At 36.8% G+C, this 19,430-nt stretch overlaps 1 protein-coding gene across 3 annotated transcripts; it reads right to left on the bottom strand.

Annotated features, from left to right (window-relative positions):
• Positions 1–4,945: 4,945 nt before the first annotated feature.
• LOC109073927 (transcription factor MafK-like) lies at positions 4,946–16,528 on the bottom strand. 3 transcript variants are annotated; one of them, XM_019089996.2, is made up of 3 exons: positions 16,365–16,528; positions 6,961–7,035; positions 4,946–5,894 (listed from the first exon to the last, which is right to left on the bottom strand). In XM_019089996.2, exons 2-3 carry the CDS (start codon positions 7,003–7,005, stop codon positions 5,466–5,468), a joined length of 474 nt encoding a protein of 157 aa, XP_018945541.1. In that variant the 5' UTR covers positions 7,006–7,035; positions 16,365–16,528; the 3' UTR covers positions 4,946–5,465. The 3 variants fall into 3 exon arrangements, with proteins under 3 accessions (XP_018945541.1, XP_018945540.1, XP_018945542.1); XM_019089995.2 differs by having other exon boundaries at positions 6,961–7,039; positions 16,365–16,527; XM_019089997.2 differs by lacking the exon at positions 16,365–16,528 and adding an exon at positions 7,202–7,804 and having other exon boundaries at positions 6,961–7,039.
• Between the last annotated feature and the right edge of the window lie 2,902 nt (positions 16,529–19,430).

Here is a 19,430-nt window from a genome sequence, read left to right as displayed (position 1 = left end):
CTTTAAACTAAACTGCAGATCTTATGCTATGCAAAAATATTTTAGTAAGAACAATGATGCGCACTTACTTCGATATTATGGCAGACACTGCTGGATTCAAATTCGAACGCACCATTGTCCGGTTTGAATCGGTCCAGTGATAATAGATTACTGTACAACCGCAGCTGCACGGAGGTGTTGATGTAGTGTGAAGACATCTCCACAACATTATGAAAAATACCACTGTATTTGAAGGATACAACTTGAAGAAAATGATAATTTGCATGTTTGCATCTTTTTAAAATAGGCTACTTTGTCAGTGACGTGCCGAGTCAGACAATTGTTTACACTGCAATAAATATAGGCTAAAAATAGCTAAAAGATGTTCACCTTATCAGCAAAACTGCATAAATTACGTTTGATTTGAATTGTTTAAAACAATTGAAATACTATTTGGCCAGTGAAAAAGAATAAGACCAAATCTATTCTAAAATATTTATCTGATAACTATTTTAAACAGTTTTGTTTTTAATGGATTTTTATGTTTATATATTTATGCTAAAACATAACAAGGATACTGGATGATTTTTAGCAATAAAAATTGTGTATGGCACAAATGGCATTTATAGTCTATATCTCATATTTCCTTAATGTCTTATACCTTTAACGGTGTTATATATGGTGTCACGTGGATGGGAATATGCATGGAAATGATATGCAGATAAGGTTATGCATAGTAAAACTAGGCATTGTAAGCTCCATATATGGTGATTTCGGGGAGGAGTCGGGGTGGAGATGCACTCAATGCACAATCTTCCTCTGACTGGGATTTAAAATCTAGCTTTTGTGCATACGTACACTTTTAGGATGAAATCTAAGGAGAGTTTTATAAATGAGACCCCTGGTCAATACTATCCAAACAGAATTTAAAGTCTTTGAAGCCCTGTCTTTTGAAGTTGAAATTGTTTTCAAAATATATGTTGATGTATTTGTTAATCTGATTAAGCTTGAGTAGGTTATTTGATCATGTTTTACAAATACTTTCAGCAAAGAAAAGGACTTCAAAATGTAACAACCTGTGTTTTGTGATTCAAAGTTGCTCTTTTCCATTTATAGACAAAATAAGTTAACTTATTTTGTCTATAAAGTAGCAATACATGTCATCTTTGTTAAATAAATATTAAGAGGCAGCATTAATTATGACTTGTGCCAATGATTGCTGCCTTACAGCTGTGAATGAAGGAATTGAGGTGTGTTTAGTCTATTGGTGTGAATCAGAGTATATGAGGACCTAGTCATCTGTAAACAGATACTGAATACTGATATTTTGGCTACCTGTAAAGTTGGTTTTGTTGACTAAACCTGTTCTTATAGAAAATAAACGATGAAAGGGAGTGGATTGCTTTTTTAAAAAAAAAAAAATAAAAAAAATAAAAAAAACTTCTGAATCAAACAAGATTACATGAGAAAAAGCTTTATTTAAAAGTACAAAACAAACACTGCAGACTTTATACAGGAATAATTTACCACCTCATATTTAGCCAGAATGGGAAAAAAATGAATGGATTTCATTTGTACATGAGGGTAGTTCATTGAAAAGAAAAGAATGTAAATAAAATAATTTAGATGTTGAAAATAAAAGAACAAAACAAAATAAATAGCAAAGATCAATGTGATACAAGAAGATTAATGATGAGAATCATGAATATGGTTAATCTAAGCCTAGCTTTTGCTGCCTTTCATGGTGTCCGTATTTACAATTGCTTTTATATATAGCACAACAATCACGCCTAGGAGACCTAGCAAACAGGCAAATCTGTTCAATGTGGTTGCACATGGAAATAAGATTTTACAAAACAACCACGCCCATTCATACAGTACTTAATTGATGACAAGTTAAAGGCACTATTTTAACTACAAATAACATGACTTCTTCCCCCAATACCTTACAGTTTCATATTAACATTGACAAGTATAAAGTAATAATTTGGAGCAGCATACTTTATATGTCATGGAGTTTCTCTAAGATTTTTATAGGCATGTGTGTTTTAAAGAGCACTGGTTAAAATTCCTATGTGCGCACATGGTAAATAGCTTTTAAGAACTGACTGAGCACATAATATATACTTTGAAAAATAGATATATTCATATGTAAAATATAGAATAATTTATCCTATTCAGCCCAAAAGGCCACATACAGCATACATAGAATTTAAAAAAGACAGAAAAAGTACCCACTTAGTTTAAAGACCATCTTCACCATCTAACTCTGTTAGGAGGAACGTTTACAGCAAAAAAAAAACTGTTATAAAATAGGGAAATGTCTACAGGCATCAGTCACAAGATGACCTGTAATGCCTCTGTCAGTACTGATTTTTTTTTTTTTATCTAATTAAATCTACACAAATAACTTAAAACTAACTGGCCAAGAACACTGGCATCCCTGTAAAATTACAGAATAGCTCTGTGACGGCATGTTCTGTTCTTATTAGTCTGAATTAGGGCATTACGATCTAGTTACTAGAGGGTGTAGTTTTGTTTAACTCACAATAAAAAGAATAAAAGAATAGAAATGAAGTGAACTTTAAAGAAAGCACACCGATGGGTTATGGCTTTGGTGGCAGCTGAAATGAACACAATAAAGCAAAACAGCAATGCCTCAATAGTCCAAGAAATTATAGCTCTTGGTGTCATCAGCATCCCGATCACAGCATTTTGAAAAATAGAGAAATACAAATCACCACCAGATGTCAGTGTAAAGCACAGAAAGAGCTGTTTTGTCAATTCCTCTCTCTCTCAAAAAAAAATAAAAAAAAAACTTTAAAAAAATTATTACACTCTGTCACTGTACACTCTAATTTCATAAAGAAGTGACACATAACACTTTCTATCAAGGGAAGTAAATGCTGATAAATTCTAATATTATGTAATGTATTAGGTCTTGGCCACAACATGACGAATGGAAAATTCCTGGGTTTTTTCACTCTAAGGCTTTTGTTGCCTAAAGGGAAAGTAGAGACAACTATTTAAAAACCCACAAGTCCAGAAAAGAGGATCTGGCAACCAGAGCTGTGGTCACATTTAAAATAACTGCACAAGACACTTTCACAAACAGAGGTCTTAACATGGTTTGAAATGCTGGCTGTAGGACCAAAAACAACGGCAAATAAATGATGAATACTGAGATTACATGTTCTTGAAATCTGCACTCTTAAAATAAAGATCCACAATAGCATCTGAACACTACCATTCACCATAAAACTAATAGTGTGTTGAGTTGTATGTACTGACATATAGGAATTAAGAGTGGGAGGCTAAAACATATTTCTTCTATTGGACATCTGAACTAAAATCAGTTAAATAAACCACTGTGATTAAAAAGAAGTAAAACAATCACACCAATCCGAAGGATTTCATGTACTGGATACATATAAACTATAGAAACAATGGAAAACATCAGATTAGATTATGTTTGGGGATAAAGAGACATATAAAACAATTGTGGAGACATAAAAATGCTAAGAGCTCAACAGGACCCCAGAGATTTGGGGCAAACGGTGGGCTTCCTAGCAGCACAACACCCTTCTAATGCTTCCTGCAGCGGTGGAAGGGCTCACACAAACAGTCATAGCCACTTAGGTAAGAGACAATCCTGATTTCAGTCAGATCAGTTTTTCCAAATATAAATGTTGTGTTAATGTTTTAGAGATGAAGTTTTGAGCTGGTTTCAGGACACCAGGATTCTCCCTACCCAAGAGCCTGTGTCGAAATATCAAATATTTGCATTTTATATACATTTTAATCAGGGTTACCAACACCGGCAGTGGCACCTTGTGTGACTTAGCAGTAGGAATGCTTTCGGAGTGGATGGAATTTTCTATACGAAGTTGGGAGCTTAACTTTACTACTCAGTTTTTAACTACTCAGTTCTGTAATATACAGGTTATAACTGAACTGCATTTGTTTTTCTTTTTTTGCCAAGACAGCTCCTGTTATCATAATATATCCAATATGGATTACCTACCATTTTATGGTGTCGTGTAGAATTAGAACAGGAAAAACGGTATATCTTTGAGATAACTGACAACATAGATGTGCCGCTTGGATGTTATCATCAACATGTTACACTTTGAGGATAATTAACTTTGTACTAACCAACCTCTCATAAAAACAAAAAACTCCATGAAGTGCCCTTTTCTAGAAACTCAATTTACAATGTAATTTCAGTCTTGAATATATTCACATACGTCAGTCTGCTTTGCAAGTGCTTCATAGTATTATACTGTAATTCAACAGTTAAAATAAGTGCCGTTTTCCCATTTGGGATTCCTATGTTTAAACTGCTGACTAAGAGAGAATTGGCTCATTTCCCATTGGATAATTTAGTCTGTTTATCAGTAATGTAACGCTTCAGGATAAGGATTTACCCTCGATGTTGATAACATCATTCTCAACTTTCGACTGTGTTGGACACACCTGATACTTGACCAGGATCAGAATTGCTGATCTTTCACAATGACAGGTATCATTTTATAGTAATGTATTATGAGTTTATGCCAATGTATTTCATGACGCAAGATGACATCACAAACCTTTTCTGATCTCCTTTTCAAAAGTTTGGACTGGGTAATAATTTTTTATGCTTTTGCTCACCAAGGCTACATGTATTTGATCAAAAATGCAGTAAAAACATTAATACTGTGGAATATTATTACAATTTAAAATAACTGTTTTCTATTTTAACATACTTTATTATTCGTGTGATGCAAAGCTGAATTTTCAGCATCATTAAATCAGTCTTTAGTGTCACATGATCCTTCAGAAACCATTCTAATATGCCGATTTGCTGCTCAACAAATATTTCTGATTATTATCAATGTTGAAAACAGTTGTGCTAAATCATATTTTAGTGGAAACCAGGATTTTCAGGATTATTTTGATGAATATTGTCTTTACTGTTATTATGATCAATTTATTGTGCCCTTGATGAATAAAAGTATTAAAAAAAATAAATAAAAGATATGTACCGAGTCTGACCCCAAACTTGAACGGTAGTGCATGTTTAAAATATACATATGAATAATAATTTGTTATGGGCATCATAGCTGTCGAACCAGTGCTGCCATGGCAGGTTAAATCAAGTACTATCTCACACTTTAACAAGTGCTCATCTCTGCTAAGTCTCAGCCTGTGGTGAGGTTGAAAGAGTGGTCAGTGTGCCCTGCCGGTGCCGGAGGTTATAGCACAGTGCACAGACAATATAGATGTGTTTTTGTATGTATGTGTGTTTTGTGAGTGTGTAAAAGAGAGAGGAGTGAAAAAATAGATGCAGCTTGTTGTAGTCACGCATATTAAGGCCTCCACCCTCCCCTCAGTCTGACCACTGAGCTTCCTCTCAGTGTGGGTCGAGCGGCGGCCCGTGAGCCAGTCTAGGTTCAGAGCCGGATTGGACCAGAAGGAGCTGGGTTAGGCACTGTTGATCAGCACTACGAAGGTGCTGAAAAAGGGGCGGAGCTGGGGCTGTGATTGGCAGACTTGACAATAGTGATGACGCTGGTGGTGGCCACCTTACCGGGAGGCCCACGGGTGACAGTCCGGGCAAAGCACTGCAGGGCCTCGTACTTAGCACGAAGCGCTTCCAGCTCCAGTCGCATGCTGGCGTTTTCACGAGCCAGTTTGTCCACTTCTTGTTGCAGCTCTGTTTTTTGCCGTTCAAGCTCCTCTTTCTGTGTGACGCGCTTGATGCGGCAGCTGGCAGCGTAACCGCGGTTCTTTAGCGTGCGCCGACGCTGCTTCAGCCGGACCATGTCTTCCTTTGTCAACCCGCGCAGGTGCTGGTTGAGCTCTCGCACCGACATGGCCACCAGCTCGTCATCACTGAGCGCCGGGGCATTCTCACCCACCTCCTTCTTGACCTGAACCACACAACAGAGTTTCATCAAATTTACCATCATTTTTAACCTTGCAATTCAACAGAGAATCAAAAAGATTTTAACCAGATAGTAAATATACTACAGTTCAAAAGTTTAATTAATACTTTTATTCATGAAGGATGCATTAATCTGATCAAAAGTGACAGTGAAGGTCACTACAATGTTTCATATAAAATTTCAAATAAATTCTGTTCTTTAGAGCTTGCTATTAATTAAAAATCCTGGAAAAAAAAAAAGGTTTACACAAAGGCACAACTGTTTTCAACACTGATAATAATGAGAAATGTTTCCTGTGCAGCAAATCAGCATACTAAAATGATCTCTGAAGGATCATGTGTCACTGAAGACTGGTGTAATGATGCTAAAAATTTCAACTTTGCTGTCACAGCAAGAAATTACATTTTAAAATATATTGTTTTTAACCATAAAAGCATTTCACAATAATACATTTTTTACAGTATTTTTAACAAAATAAATGCAGCCTTGGAGAGATTTTCAAAACATTAAAAAAATCTTACTGACCCCAAACTTTTGAACAGTAATTTTCAAAATCTCCCATACAGTTACAATTAACAATATACACAAACAATTTAAAAAACAAAATGTATATACTAGTAATATTATATATAATTAAATATACTAGAAAACTAGAAATAATTAAGATTAAGTGACTAATGAAAAAATATGGTGCTAAATATGTGAAATATATGGGGCCATCCATATAACATGGAAAAGAAACTTTTCTCACCCCTTATGTTTTTAGATAATAAACATTCCAGATAATAATAGTTCAGTTCAGGAGTCTCCAAACTTGGACCTGGAGGGCTGGTGTCCTGCAGAGTTTAGCTTCAACTTGCCTCAACACACCTGCCTGGAAGTTTCTAGTATGCCCAGTAAGACCTTATTTAGCTGGTTCAGGTGTTTTTAATTAGGGTTAGAGCTAAACTCTGCAGGACACGGCCCTCCAAGGCCCGGGTTTGGAGACCCTTGCTTTAAATAATAGATATAAATCATATCAAATCTATGAACCACACAGAAATGTTCTTACCTTTAAAGCTTTGCCCGCTTTAAAATGAGTCGTCATGCCCTGCATACAAGCAGCTAGTCAGAACTCCTCAAAAATCTGTCTAAAGAAAATAACAGAAATGAATTAGCATACATTACATAAAGGTAAAAAAAATATTTAAAAATCATTAAGGAACTTTGTGTGTGTGTGTGGTTGCACGTGTCATTCTCATAGACTCATGTCATGTACATTGCATTAAAACTGCTGAGTTAAATGAAGTTACCGAGAGCGACCAGCAGAAGTCAGCACAACTCTGTACAATATCAGTGAGACAAGGGATACCCTGTTTACTTGCTGATCTCGCGTTCTCACGATGTAGCTCACCAGACCGTTACAAGAGTGCAATAATAGAAGCAGGTCAGCTCTCGGCATGAGGCTTTGTCTGATCTCTCTGCCTAGCCGTTCGTGCAAGGCTATTTTAGCCACTGCGTTATTTTTAAAAAGGCCACTCTGTGCGTTCGAGCTCACAGCCTCGAGACACCCGCCACCACCAAATATAACCAAAAATAAACCGCGTGAGACACGCGCTCCGCGGGTTCCATTTCAGGAGCGTAAGAACGCGCGAACTTTGTTCAAGACTGCTGCCATGGAGACACGCTGCAAATGGGTGTGGGAGTGTATGTCACGTGATCAGAACAATGGTAAACAAGATTCATTCATAAGCTCGCCACACAGGAGGACCACTCTCAAAACTAGCAAAACCTCAAGTAGACCCTCTACAGAGTTAGAGAATTGTTAAAATAATGTAGGGAGTGAATTAACCAAAATAACAAGTAGGGATGACATGAAATAAATAAGTACATTGTACTAAAGTGTTAAAAAAATGACAAAGATACAGACAGACAGACAGACAGACAGACAGACAGACAGACAGATAGATAGATAGATAGATAGATAGATAGATAGATAGATAGATAGATAGATAGATAGATAGATAGATAGACAGACAGATAGATAGATAGATAGATAGATCTTGCTATTTAGTGATCTGTCTGTATATATGCATCCACCTATCCATCAAATTATTATGAATTCTTATAAATATAAAAAGTAGTAGAACAGATGGAAACCTTTTTGAATGTAATGTCAAGTTTTATTTAAGTTTTAATTAAGTCTGTCCTTTGCTGTTCAGTAGGCCTAAAGTGAACATTCCAGGAGGCTGTCAGTCACATGGGAATAGTTTCCCTTATACAGTCACAGTTCTATTTGTGCTTTTAGACAATGTTCTTTATCAGGTTTAGAACTGTGGCTGAAAGACTGGATCCTGTTACACAAGGCTTTCCTGGCTCGTTTCATGTCCTTATTTAACTGCGCTTGTTATATTTAGCACAGCAGGCTGACACAAAACTCCAGTTGCCTGTGACACAATTTTGAGTGGAAATATTATAAGCAACTCATTAAGTGAAGTACTTGTGGAATCATACTTTTAAGCTACACTTTTACCTGCAACTATTTGACAAGTATGATTTTTCCTTTGGGCTATTACTCTTTTATTCCAGGATCAAACATACATTCCATTCAGAATGCATCACTTTGAAGCCCGATGTTCCAACTTCCGCAGTCTATTTCTCTGGTCCAGGCATCTGGCCTTCAACCCTCTGGATATCTCAACCATTTTAAGTGATGACTTTGTCTTGGTGAGAAATCTTTAGTAATGGTTACATTAAGTATCTTTGACCAGTGAGCAGATTCACTGCCTTGGGCATGTTTGGTAAATTCGGAGTCATTCTTTTGATTTGGTCTTAATAAACCACACCAGACGTGCATCAGTTGCTGGTTTAAATGTTTCAGTTATGATGGGAATGGTATGAACTGATTGAGTATGAACTGAGCAGCTGAAACCAAATACCACCATGAAAAAAAAAAAAAAAATCACTTAAAGCTTGATTTATACCATCTGGCCCTTGATGTGAGGGCTACATTAAGGGCCTCTCAACTTTTTTGGCTATAATCAGACTGGCAACAGAAAAAATGCAATATTGCTTTATGTTTGAAAAATGAAAGCATAAGTGAAATTGCAACGGAACCCTTTGAAATAATTAATTGAATCACAATTAATTGAATATCAAATCTGCACTGCGCCATGCACAATCATCTAAAACTGTGCAACAAACAATGCAAGACCAGCTCTGACAAGAAGAGTTTTCCTAGACAGCAACTTGGCTGAGCATGGCTGATTTTATAATGGCTGTGACAGGGGAGATCCTGCCTTTCTTTCCAATGAGGACCATGGAATAAAAAAAAAATGCTTCCGTCCTCTATTCATGGGGCTTCCAGCCTTTCAGGTCTTTCTCACACACACACACTTCCTTGAAATTCCTTCAGCACATGGTCCCCCTTTCCATTTGTGCTGAGAACTGGAGTGAACTGACAGGGGGCCTCTCTTTCCTGCTCACCCCTCACAGAGAGGAAAAGCCCAAATGTCCCAAGGCCAGAGCCGGGGTTTCATAGTTTCCTGGACATAAATTATAGGACTGAACGCTGCCTTTGATGCTGAACATTTAATAGTAGATAGGAACACTACTCTTCTTATCATGGATTCTAAGGGCAAGACACAAAAAGAAAAAAAAAAATGAATTCATGTTACAGCACACGGCTCTGTGAAGGAAGCCACAAAGAGTGTGTAAAGTATGGATAACAGAGAGACATTCCACACACGCTGACATTAAGAAGGGGCCCCACATCCATTCAGAGAACTGCATACTTAATACTATGAATAATGATCTTATTACATGACTACAATGATCTAAATATAACCACATCCAATCCATGTTATACTACTGTCACTTGTTACAGTGTGCTACCAAAAAGAATATTTAAATAATAAATGGAATTGGCATATAAATGCATGTGATTGGTTTACAGTCATTCAGATTGTGTACATCAACAGCGAATATCCATCCAACCATTTTCCAAATCGCTTGTACTATGTTGGTATATATTATAATCACTAAAATGTAATTTTATTCATAAAAAATACTTTATGATTTCATTTAATAATGTACATAATCACATATTTAATGTATAATGTACATTATAAATATTTATCTCACAATATTTATATATTTAGCACTCATTGCTTAACCACAAGCTGTAACGATATTAAATAGTGCTACTGTGCAACATCATGTTGCATATGACTAAATTTCACTCCTTAATAATTGTTACAGCACATTTACTTTATTACTGCAAGCACAGCATTTTGGTCGAGAAGAATTGCTTGTTTATGCATCATTGTGGTAAATCTAGGATTACATCATCAGATGGATGTATGGGACCAGAACTGGAAGCCCCAACATCCACATCCTTTTCTAAATCAACAATAACAAAACTGCAGACCTCGCTGACAGAGGCTGATTAATGTGGTAGAGTTGCCTTATTATTTCCTATGAACCATATACTGGTTTATCAAATTAATACGGCCGTGCTTACACAACAGCATGCCTGATTTGTTGCTGTAATATGTGGGCACATGCAAAACTGAAACTATTTAGTAATCACAAGGTGAATCTGTTCAGACATGTCACTGGCATCACATGGATGTTGGTCACGGTATTAAGCCCATCAATAACCTTTCTGTCACACTTCAAGGGTCAGCCTTCTATTGCACATTAGTGTTAATGCCATGATTTGGCAGCTCTAGGTTACAATGGAAATGATTGCTTGCGTCAAGGTGCACTGCCAAACATCGCAGTCATTTTCCACAAACTACAAACCATGATGTAAACTACTTTGGCGTCACATAACTTACGTTTCAAGTAATTACTTACATGACATCTGATCCCAATTAACCAAACGAGGCGGATTATTACTGACTAAACCTCTGGCCGGCACGGATAATGTTTGCTGAAGCATTGCATGCTTTGGCTGACACAGGGATGACGTTCTTTCTAGGCTGCCTGAGCAATAAGACTGGGTAACTGCATATTTGTGTCTTGAGATTGTGAACTTTCTCAGAAACAGCCCACAAAGGACCTCCCCTCCTATGGAATTTGACGCCAGCGTTGCTATGTTAACACATGTGAGAATCTCTTGTTTTTACCACTTATGAAAGGTAGAGAATTGAGACAAGGCCTTGGGCAAAGCCAAACACCACTTCAAAGCCATGTGTGCTTGTGTTCCCATGATAAGTGGAGGCCTGGCTTGTCTTTGCTGTTTGTTTTTCCTCTTTCGCACCACTAGTTAAGCAGTGCACAGATAGGCTGCTCCGCTTGGCGGCCAGCTGACATGTTCCTGCGCGAGCAAGTTGCAGAAGGCTTTGCTCTGAGTCTCTGTTTTTCGCAGGGAGATGGAGAGCTCCATCTCTTTTGTTTCCAGCCCACTCTTTACCACAGCGGCGCATTCGCAGGGATATTATGTAAAGGAAATGGAGACCATAGCAGAGCTGTGAGTCATGCTGTTTACTGGTAAGAGCGAGGACGATCGGCAGGGAATCACACCCTCCCGAACTGACATTTCCAGGAAAATCCTGTTGTTTCACAGGGGTGGAAGGAAAAGTACGTGGAACCTTGGGAACGGTTGGCGGGGCCGCCGGAACTTTCTACAGATTGGGAGGAGAGGTAGCGAGAGCAAAGCTCCTTTCCAACTGGGGACGCAGGGATTCAAAGGAATGTCAAGTATGCGCTAACCAAAGACAAACCCGCCCAGTATGTACGGCAGGGAAGCCAGTGCAACGTGGTTAATAAGTGAAGAACAACAAGCACATGGAAAACCATGACATGAACAACTTTGTTTTAACTGACAACACTTATCTTAACTCATATCTAATGTAAAATCCACCCTCATGCCATTAAAGGTCTACGCTTAACTAATGGTCTACAGCAAACATGACAAACTTGAGGATTGCACAATGTGGCATCAACACATCATAGACATATAAACATCCAGTTACTCAAGCTCTTTAGAAATAAGTACCACACAGCTCTTCCACAGATCTGACCACAGTGTGGTGAAGTCAGTCCTGTCTGGTCCAGAAACTGGTAACGGCCAACAAGAAAAGGGCAGGGTGTTGCTTTGTGGTCTACATAGACACCCCATAGGCCAATAAAGTCTGATTCTGTAATACATGGATCAATAACATGACCCTAATATTTTCTTTTGCCTGGATCTCTTAATTTATTCAACAATACATTAAAAATGTAGCCTTGTGCATGGGCAGTCATTGTTTCCTGTGTCTCCTCCTACTGTCTTATGCATACAAAAAAACATTAAAAGGCAATTCATACATACATTGACTTTATAATAATAATAACCTGTTCTATGATAAACATGTTTTTTTTTTTTTTTTTTTCTGAAATAAAATTCTATTAGATATTTTGGGTGGCAAAAAGTAAAAAAAAAAAAAAAATTTTTTAAATAATATAAACAATTATATTAAATATTTAAAATCATTAGAATATGTCTAATTACATTACTAATTGTGTGTTAAAACATGCCAGCAAAACAAAACAGGAAGTAATATCACAAAGGGGACCTCTCATGTCTTGGTCACGGCGTCATTTAAAAATGTATGATAATTTGACCTTTTTATGAAACAGCAATTCTATTTTAAGTTAATAAATAGATCCATGTGGTACAAACATCCCACATAACTTAATGACATTTATGAATTAATCATATGACTTTTTAAACACATATATACACACATATATATATACACACACACATATATATATATATATATATATATATATATATATATATATAAATATAAACTTTAGTTAAAAATGGTCTTAGAGTTATGTTGGCCCACATCACATATTTCCCAATTCTGGCAATGGCCAAATTTTGTGTAAAAAAGAACATTATTTTGTGTATTTGGTGTAATGCAATGTGTTTATGCGGTTTAAGGTTCAAAAAACACATTATTTTCCACATAATGTACATTATTGTTGCTCTTCTATGCCCCGCCTTTCTGAAACACATCGATTTTTACAAAGCTCATCGTTCTGAAAAGCGAGGTGTGCTCTGATTGGCCAGTTATCCAGTTTATTGTGATTGGCCGAATGCCTTAAGCGCGTGATGGAAATGTTACACCCCTTGTCATACTGTGATGCCGTGTCCCGGCGCGACGAGACAAAACCAATAAATCCCATTACAAATGAGGCATTTGTTGCATCCAGTGGGGACACAATTACTGATTATAATGACTTATACTCTCTTTTTATGCGTTGCGTATCACGCTACATAAACATAAAACCATGTCTGCATTTTGTGATCAGAGAAACGTCATAAAACTAGCACTGCTCTATACTGCTCAAAACTTGTGTATGAATCATCAGTGGCAAATTCTTTAAATATGAAAACGTACTTACAGACTGTGTGTCAGAAGCACCAGACTGTCCTTGCAAAGTTGAAATTGCCCCACTTTATAGAAACAGACACCGGCATTGTAGGCTACTCTCCCAGGAAACAGTCCTCATCCTCCGTAAAATCTGAATATTTGGGTTGGACTGTTCCGGAACAGTGTTGTAAATAGAACTTAACCACTGATTTCTAGTTGTGTCCTCTTTTGGAAAGCCAAACAAAGTAGTTTTGCTTTTACAATGAAACACACAGCGTCTCCACAACATGGAGGCGGCAACAGCGAGAATCAAAGTTAAGCCTTATTTCTTTGCGTGAACATTTGGGCAGCGTTATGCAAATCTTCCCACATAGTGACATAGACATGTGGGGGCGTGTTTGAAAAAGGCATTTTAGGTAGGTGTGGTTAACTCTTAACTTTTATAAAGAATATCTCTTTGGATTTGAGACTTTAGTCTTTGCAACTTTACAGATCTTCTTTATGCACCAATAACATTCCAAAGAGAAAGGAAAAATTGAAATCGCATCATATGAACCCTTTAACTGCAATATTTCGAGTTACAACACAGTGACCTTGAATTCCTTGCAGAGACCCATTCAAATCAATAAGACTTTAATTCATGACGACTGGGGATAATGTCGAAGCATAGGTTAAGACATGGTGCTCAGAGAGAAAGCAATGGGTGCGCTTGACATGAGAATTGGCTTTGGAGTTCCCCTGTGTTTCATTTTGAGTCATTAACTCACCAACTACCGCTGTCTCATTCACTTTCTAAACCTACTGTCCTAACCACAGAGTACTGTAAGAGTTCCTGTTCTCCAAATGCACCTTCTAAACCACAGGATTTATTTCTCCAGCGATTTTGGACTACACTATCTTTAGAAGTGAGATACTTGAAGCTACAACAATAATCATGAACTAAAATTGCCATCATGTGATTAACATCATACTGATGGTAAACTGTTTACTCATAGAGCATTGCTTAGTGACAAGACACGAGTGCCTGCACCCTTCAAGTGATCCCACGTGTGTGTCTCATGATAGTGCAGTGTGTACAGTTCACTTCCCCTGGGTTTCTAAATGCAAGATGTGGGAGGCCATCGCCACAGATACCTCAGCAACTCTGAGTCAGACTACCTCTCAGACGGGGTCACACAACCCTACATACAATATGAATAAGGAGACATATCAAGGTTGCCCTCCTCCATGATTTTCCATATCAATCAAGATCTTGATCTATCACCATCTTCCACAATACGCTCTTAAACCAACGGAAACACAAACATAATCTGACCCCAGCAACTATTTCAGTGTAATGACAGGCACTCAGTGCAGTTTCCCCTTGGCTCTGCTCTCAGGACTCTGGGCAATGGCTGGTGCTGATCTAGCAGCCTCAACAACTGATCTTCTGCTGACTCTGGAAAAATAAAGCTATGGATTGGAACACAGCAGCCCCTCGCAAGTGGATGGTGGCCTTTTTATATTCTCCAGGGTGTGAAATTAACACCTGTCACCAGCCAAATGCAGGAACTGTTTAAACAGTGGTGGATATTTTTGCTCATCTACCAGTCGCTGTGGCGGCCGACGTGTAGAACGTCTCTGAATGCTGTTACATAAAAAACAACGATGCACACATTCAATTTTATTTTGAGAAACAGATGAAAGGCATGCTGTCAGTGTGCATGCCTGACTTGCCGTTCGTCATGCATGCTGTGAGAGGGCTTTCCATTTACCACACATGAATTTCAACACATTACAACCAAAAGATTTTGCCTTACATATACTTTAAACACTTTAAATTCCTCTGTTTGAGCATCGGCCATGCAATCATCTAATTACAATGAACGGACTTCACTTTCACCACATTAAATTAATTCAGAACTGCCATTTCATCATCCATTGTGGAAATGAATCACATTATCCAGTAATGACTCATTTTTCCTGTGAGGGCGTTGCTCTAGTGCTAACCTGCCAGAATAGAGTGGACACAATCATTCTTAAACGATGTGTTCATAGATATTTCCAATCACCTACACATCACAAACACATATACATTCCATTCCATATGTGCTCTTCATACACACTTAGAAGAATATTAAATCACTAGCTTGTTATTAGGTCCTAAAAAGTGTCCTAGGTTTTAGTAGACCTGTTTAAGGGGGCACATGCTCCTTTATTATGATAGATAATATTTTAAACCATCACTTGTTTTTGCACTGCGCAACGATAACATAACATAAGGGCCTTTTATAGAAGGCACAGTGCATTCTTTACGCTTAAATGTAATACTCCTCACGCAGTGCGCGAATATCTGACATAACGTCACCCTATTCTTGAACCCTCGTGTTGATTAAAGAGCGCGAGAAAACCGAATCTTTCCGCGTGCCTGGGATTACTCTGGATCGATATAACAGTCATTCCGACGCTTTAAAAACTTCCAGTAGTGCTCGCCACACAAATATGCGCATTGTCCCAGAATGCCTAAATCCCCACCACGTGTTATTCCTAGTGTAGTAACATTAATTATTTTGAAACATGCCCGCTGTAAAAAGTTTTACACAGAAAAAAAAAAAGTTGGAATCGTATAGCCAAATTGTTTTAAAAGTTACAAGACGCAGTTGTTTACTTAGTTAAAGATGCACTGCCTACGATAGACTTACGCATTCCGTTTAAAATACAAGTGAAACAAACTTCCAATTTACGCAACATTATAGGGTGCCAGTGAGAGTATGTTTATAAAAGTGATCGTTTTGGTTTTAGAAAAATAAAGAGCAAAAAAAATCCCAAAAAGTATTTGTAGGCTAAATTCCAAGTTGCAACTTTTAACACGTGTCCATTCCAGACCGATACATGTTTTTATAATCAAATATTTCAGCCATTAAATAACTACTTATGTTTCATCTTTATAATTAATGCAATTCCTCACTGAACTTTATCATTCTAGAGAAGAATATATAAAGATACGCATCGATCGAGTACACAAATATCACGGATAGGCTGAATTCTTATCCGTCATCGTGAGAACATCAGCAATTTCGAGAGGAATTTCAAAACATTTCCCAGAAAAGCTCGCACACTTTACCTTATGAACGCGGAATCGCTGAGAAGTGTCCTGGAATCAACAGGTCGAGCCCCGTCTCGCGTCCTGCAACCGAGGCGAAATGTTTCCCTGAACTAAATTAACTACAAAACAACAACAATGTATCAACATTCCACTCTGTGCTTCCGCAAGCACTGACGTCAGCGAATCCTCGTGACCGCCCCCTCCATTCATGAAAATAACTTTATGCTGACGTCAGTCAGGCGGGAAAACAGGGGAGGCCAGAAATAGACGCAACTGAATACTTTGGGGAGGTTTGTTGTGTTTTATCGCCAAAATCGAGCATTTATGGGTCAAATTATGTGTACATAAAGCGAAAAGTTATTTTAGCACTTGGTCGAATGATCATGAGATAGACATTGACAAAAGGTCGAATTTGTTCTAAATATACATCTGTGGCATGACATGACTGTTCCTCATACTCCCATTCGCATCTTTTTTGGTCTTTCTGTAATGTCAGTGTTTATATTAATAATAATAAAAAAAAAACCTTCTTTATTGCACATCAGTGAGGGGAATCCAAAGGAATCCTCTCTGTCATAAAAACTGCTTTACAGTACCTAGTTGAAAATAAGCATACGAAGCAGTTGCAAACACCTTCTGTGCTCACACATTTCATCAAGGGAACCGTGATAGTGTCATTCTAGATGATATGATTAATTTTTATGCATATATCTTCATAGCCAATTCATTTTTTAAATAGGAATATAGATCTTATATGCACAACATTGTGTTGTCTGTGGGGCATTGTTTTAGCATAATTGATATACTATTATAGTTTTTATTTATTTATTATTTCCTGTTTTAATTTGAATTTGAAAGTTTTAGCAATTTCGTTGTGTTTTGTTATTTTTATTAGTTTTTTTATGTATATTTAAAGTTTCATTTGTTCTATTTCAGTTTTAGTTATTTTAATACATCAAGATTAACTAATGCAAATAAGGAATGTTGCAACTATCCAAAATAAAAAATACAAAAGTTTTTATACTTTATTTTATTTCAATGAAATTTTGCATTATTTAAAGTAACAAAAATGTGTTATGGTTTTAGTTTTAGTTAACTATAATAACTCTGCTGTGGGGTAAATGCAAAGTATAATCTAATATAATATAATAGTGCATTTTACTTATTTACAGTGAATAAAAAGATAAACCAGAATAAAATAATTATCAGAAATGATTTATTCATATTTAATTGAATGTTTATATTATTTTCATTTATTTCTGCATGCATAAATTATGTGGACCATCTGTTTATAGCAGGTTTAGTTCTCCATATACTGTAGCTCAGTCATTCTCTCACTTTCTCTACCAGTGAGTGACTCAACACAAACACATTCACTCTCAGAGAAAGCATATGGGTTTGATATCAATGATGGGTTTCTGAAGCCTTGATCCTTTCATGCCCAGAGTTCTGGGTGGCATTTAATTTGTTCTATGATCAGTATATTGAGTTTTAACGTAAGCTGAAAACATGCTTTTTGTTCACATGAAATATTTGCATAAGTGTCTGTGTGTATTTATTCTCACAACATATTGCACAACATAGTTTTTAGAAATCTTTAAAATAAAGTATAATGTCTTAAAAATTCAAGTTTTTTAAAAAACAAATCATTAAAGTTTGATGGAAATTATTCTCTGTCCATTATAAATACTCACGGAGAGGTGAAAAATATCACTTTACAAAACCCAAACCTGATCTTTGGAGCATTCTTATGGCAGCAAAGCATCTATATACACACCTCCAAAGAGAAAAAGACAAATGTAGCTCATATAACATAAAAGAAGTGATGGACCGCCACTCTGCTTCTCGTGGGATTCCTGTGGGACTTGTGGGAAACCACCATGTGGATGTAAAAAAGAAAGAAGAGAAATCTTTTAAGTGGAAACACATCCTCAAGTTCTTAAGATCATGCCGGCTTACGCCAAACATTAGACGGACCTGCGTTAATCTTCCAAGACTAAAAATATGTTTAAACTATGTTTAGTCTTTATAAGAATGACACTTTACCCATATTGTATATAATTCCTGATACTATAAAGATAATTTCTTCAATTATAAGTGCCTAAAATGCCTAAAGTTATTATTTTTGCAGTTTTTAAATTTCCCCCGTGACACTGGATTTATAATTGGAATAGTGACTACTGTGCCAATGACATCATAAAAATATGGTTAATATGAAAAACACTTTATATAACAAGTAGGCAGTTTGGTGTAGTAAATGGATAAGTAATACGTCTTGTATTTTTACTTAGGCCAAACATTGCTAATGAAGGCATATTCTTTTAAAAATCCATCACAACTGAAATACTCAGCAAATCTGCCTTGTAGTTTAGGGAAACACATGGGATATTTTGTTCCACTTGCAACATTTTAGAAGTGGCATGCATATTTCATATCTGGAAGGCTTTCAGAAGTGGCCATTCATTGTTCCTGTCAGAGAAGTATGTTTTCAACAATACTTACAGCAACTGTAACCAGGCGCACATGTGTATTTTCTCTGTAGAGGTCAGATTACAAGCACATGATGTTTTTGCTGAGTACCTTACAGTGTGTGCTCTCTGCGGTGTTCTTTTCTGGGTGAAAGTTCTGTTTTCTTTTGTCTGCAAGGCACAGTAATGTCTCTTTCCATGTCTGACATCATTTTCAAAGTAAGGATTCTTGGAAACGTTATTCCTTGTAGTCCCCAAACGCTTCATAGCAACAGTGCCACCCAGAGACATCTAATCACCCCGAGTGTATGTGGTTTAAGCGAAAGGTAATACGATTCTGTGGTTGTTTACATGCTACATGTCTGTGGTTGTTAAAGTCAGGGTTGAAAACTCTTGTGGGTCAATGATATTGCCCTAAAATGAAATAAATAAATGCACAACATACACTTATTTACTGACTTTATTAATAAGATTCAAGATAAGCATCCATTAACACACAGAAGAAGTTACAAATGATTAGGGTTGCGGAATGACTTAATAACTTGTCCTGAGTGCCAAATGGTTCCTAATGTAACAATTATTTATAATATGTTATCAATATTACTCTTAGGCCTAT

Source organism: Cyprinus carpio, chromosome A3 (genome assembly GCF_018340385.1).
Source record: "Cyprinus carpio isolate SPL01 chromosome A3, ASM1834038v1, whole genome shotgun sequence".
Lineage (NCBI taxonomy): Eukaryota > Metazoa > Chordata > Actinopteri > Cypriniformes > Cyprinidae > Cyprinus > Cyprinus carpio.
The sequence above is the reverse complement of the archived record's forward strand: the minus strand, read 5'-3'. Positions and strand labels throughout refer to the sequence as shown.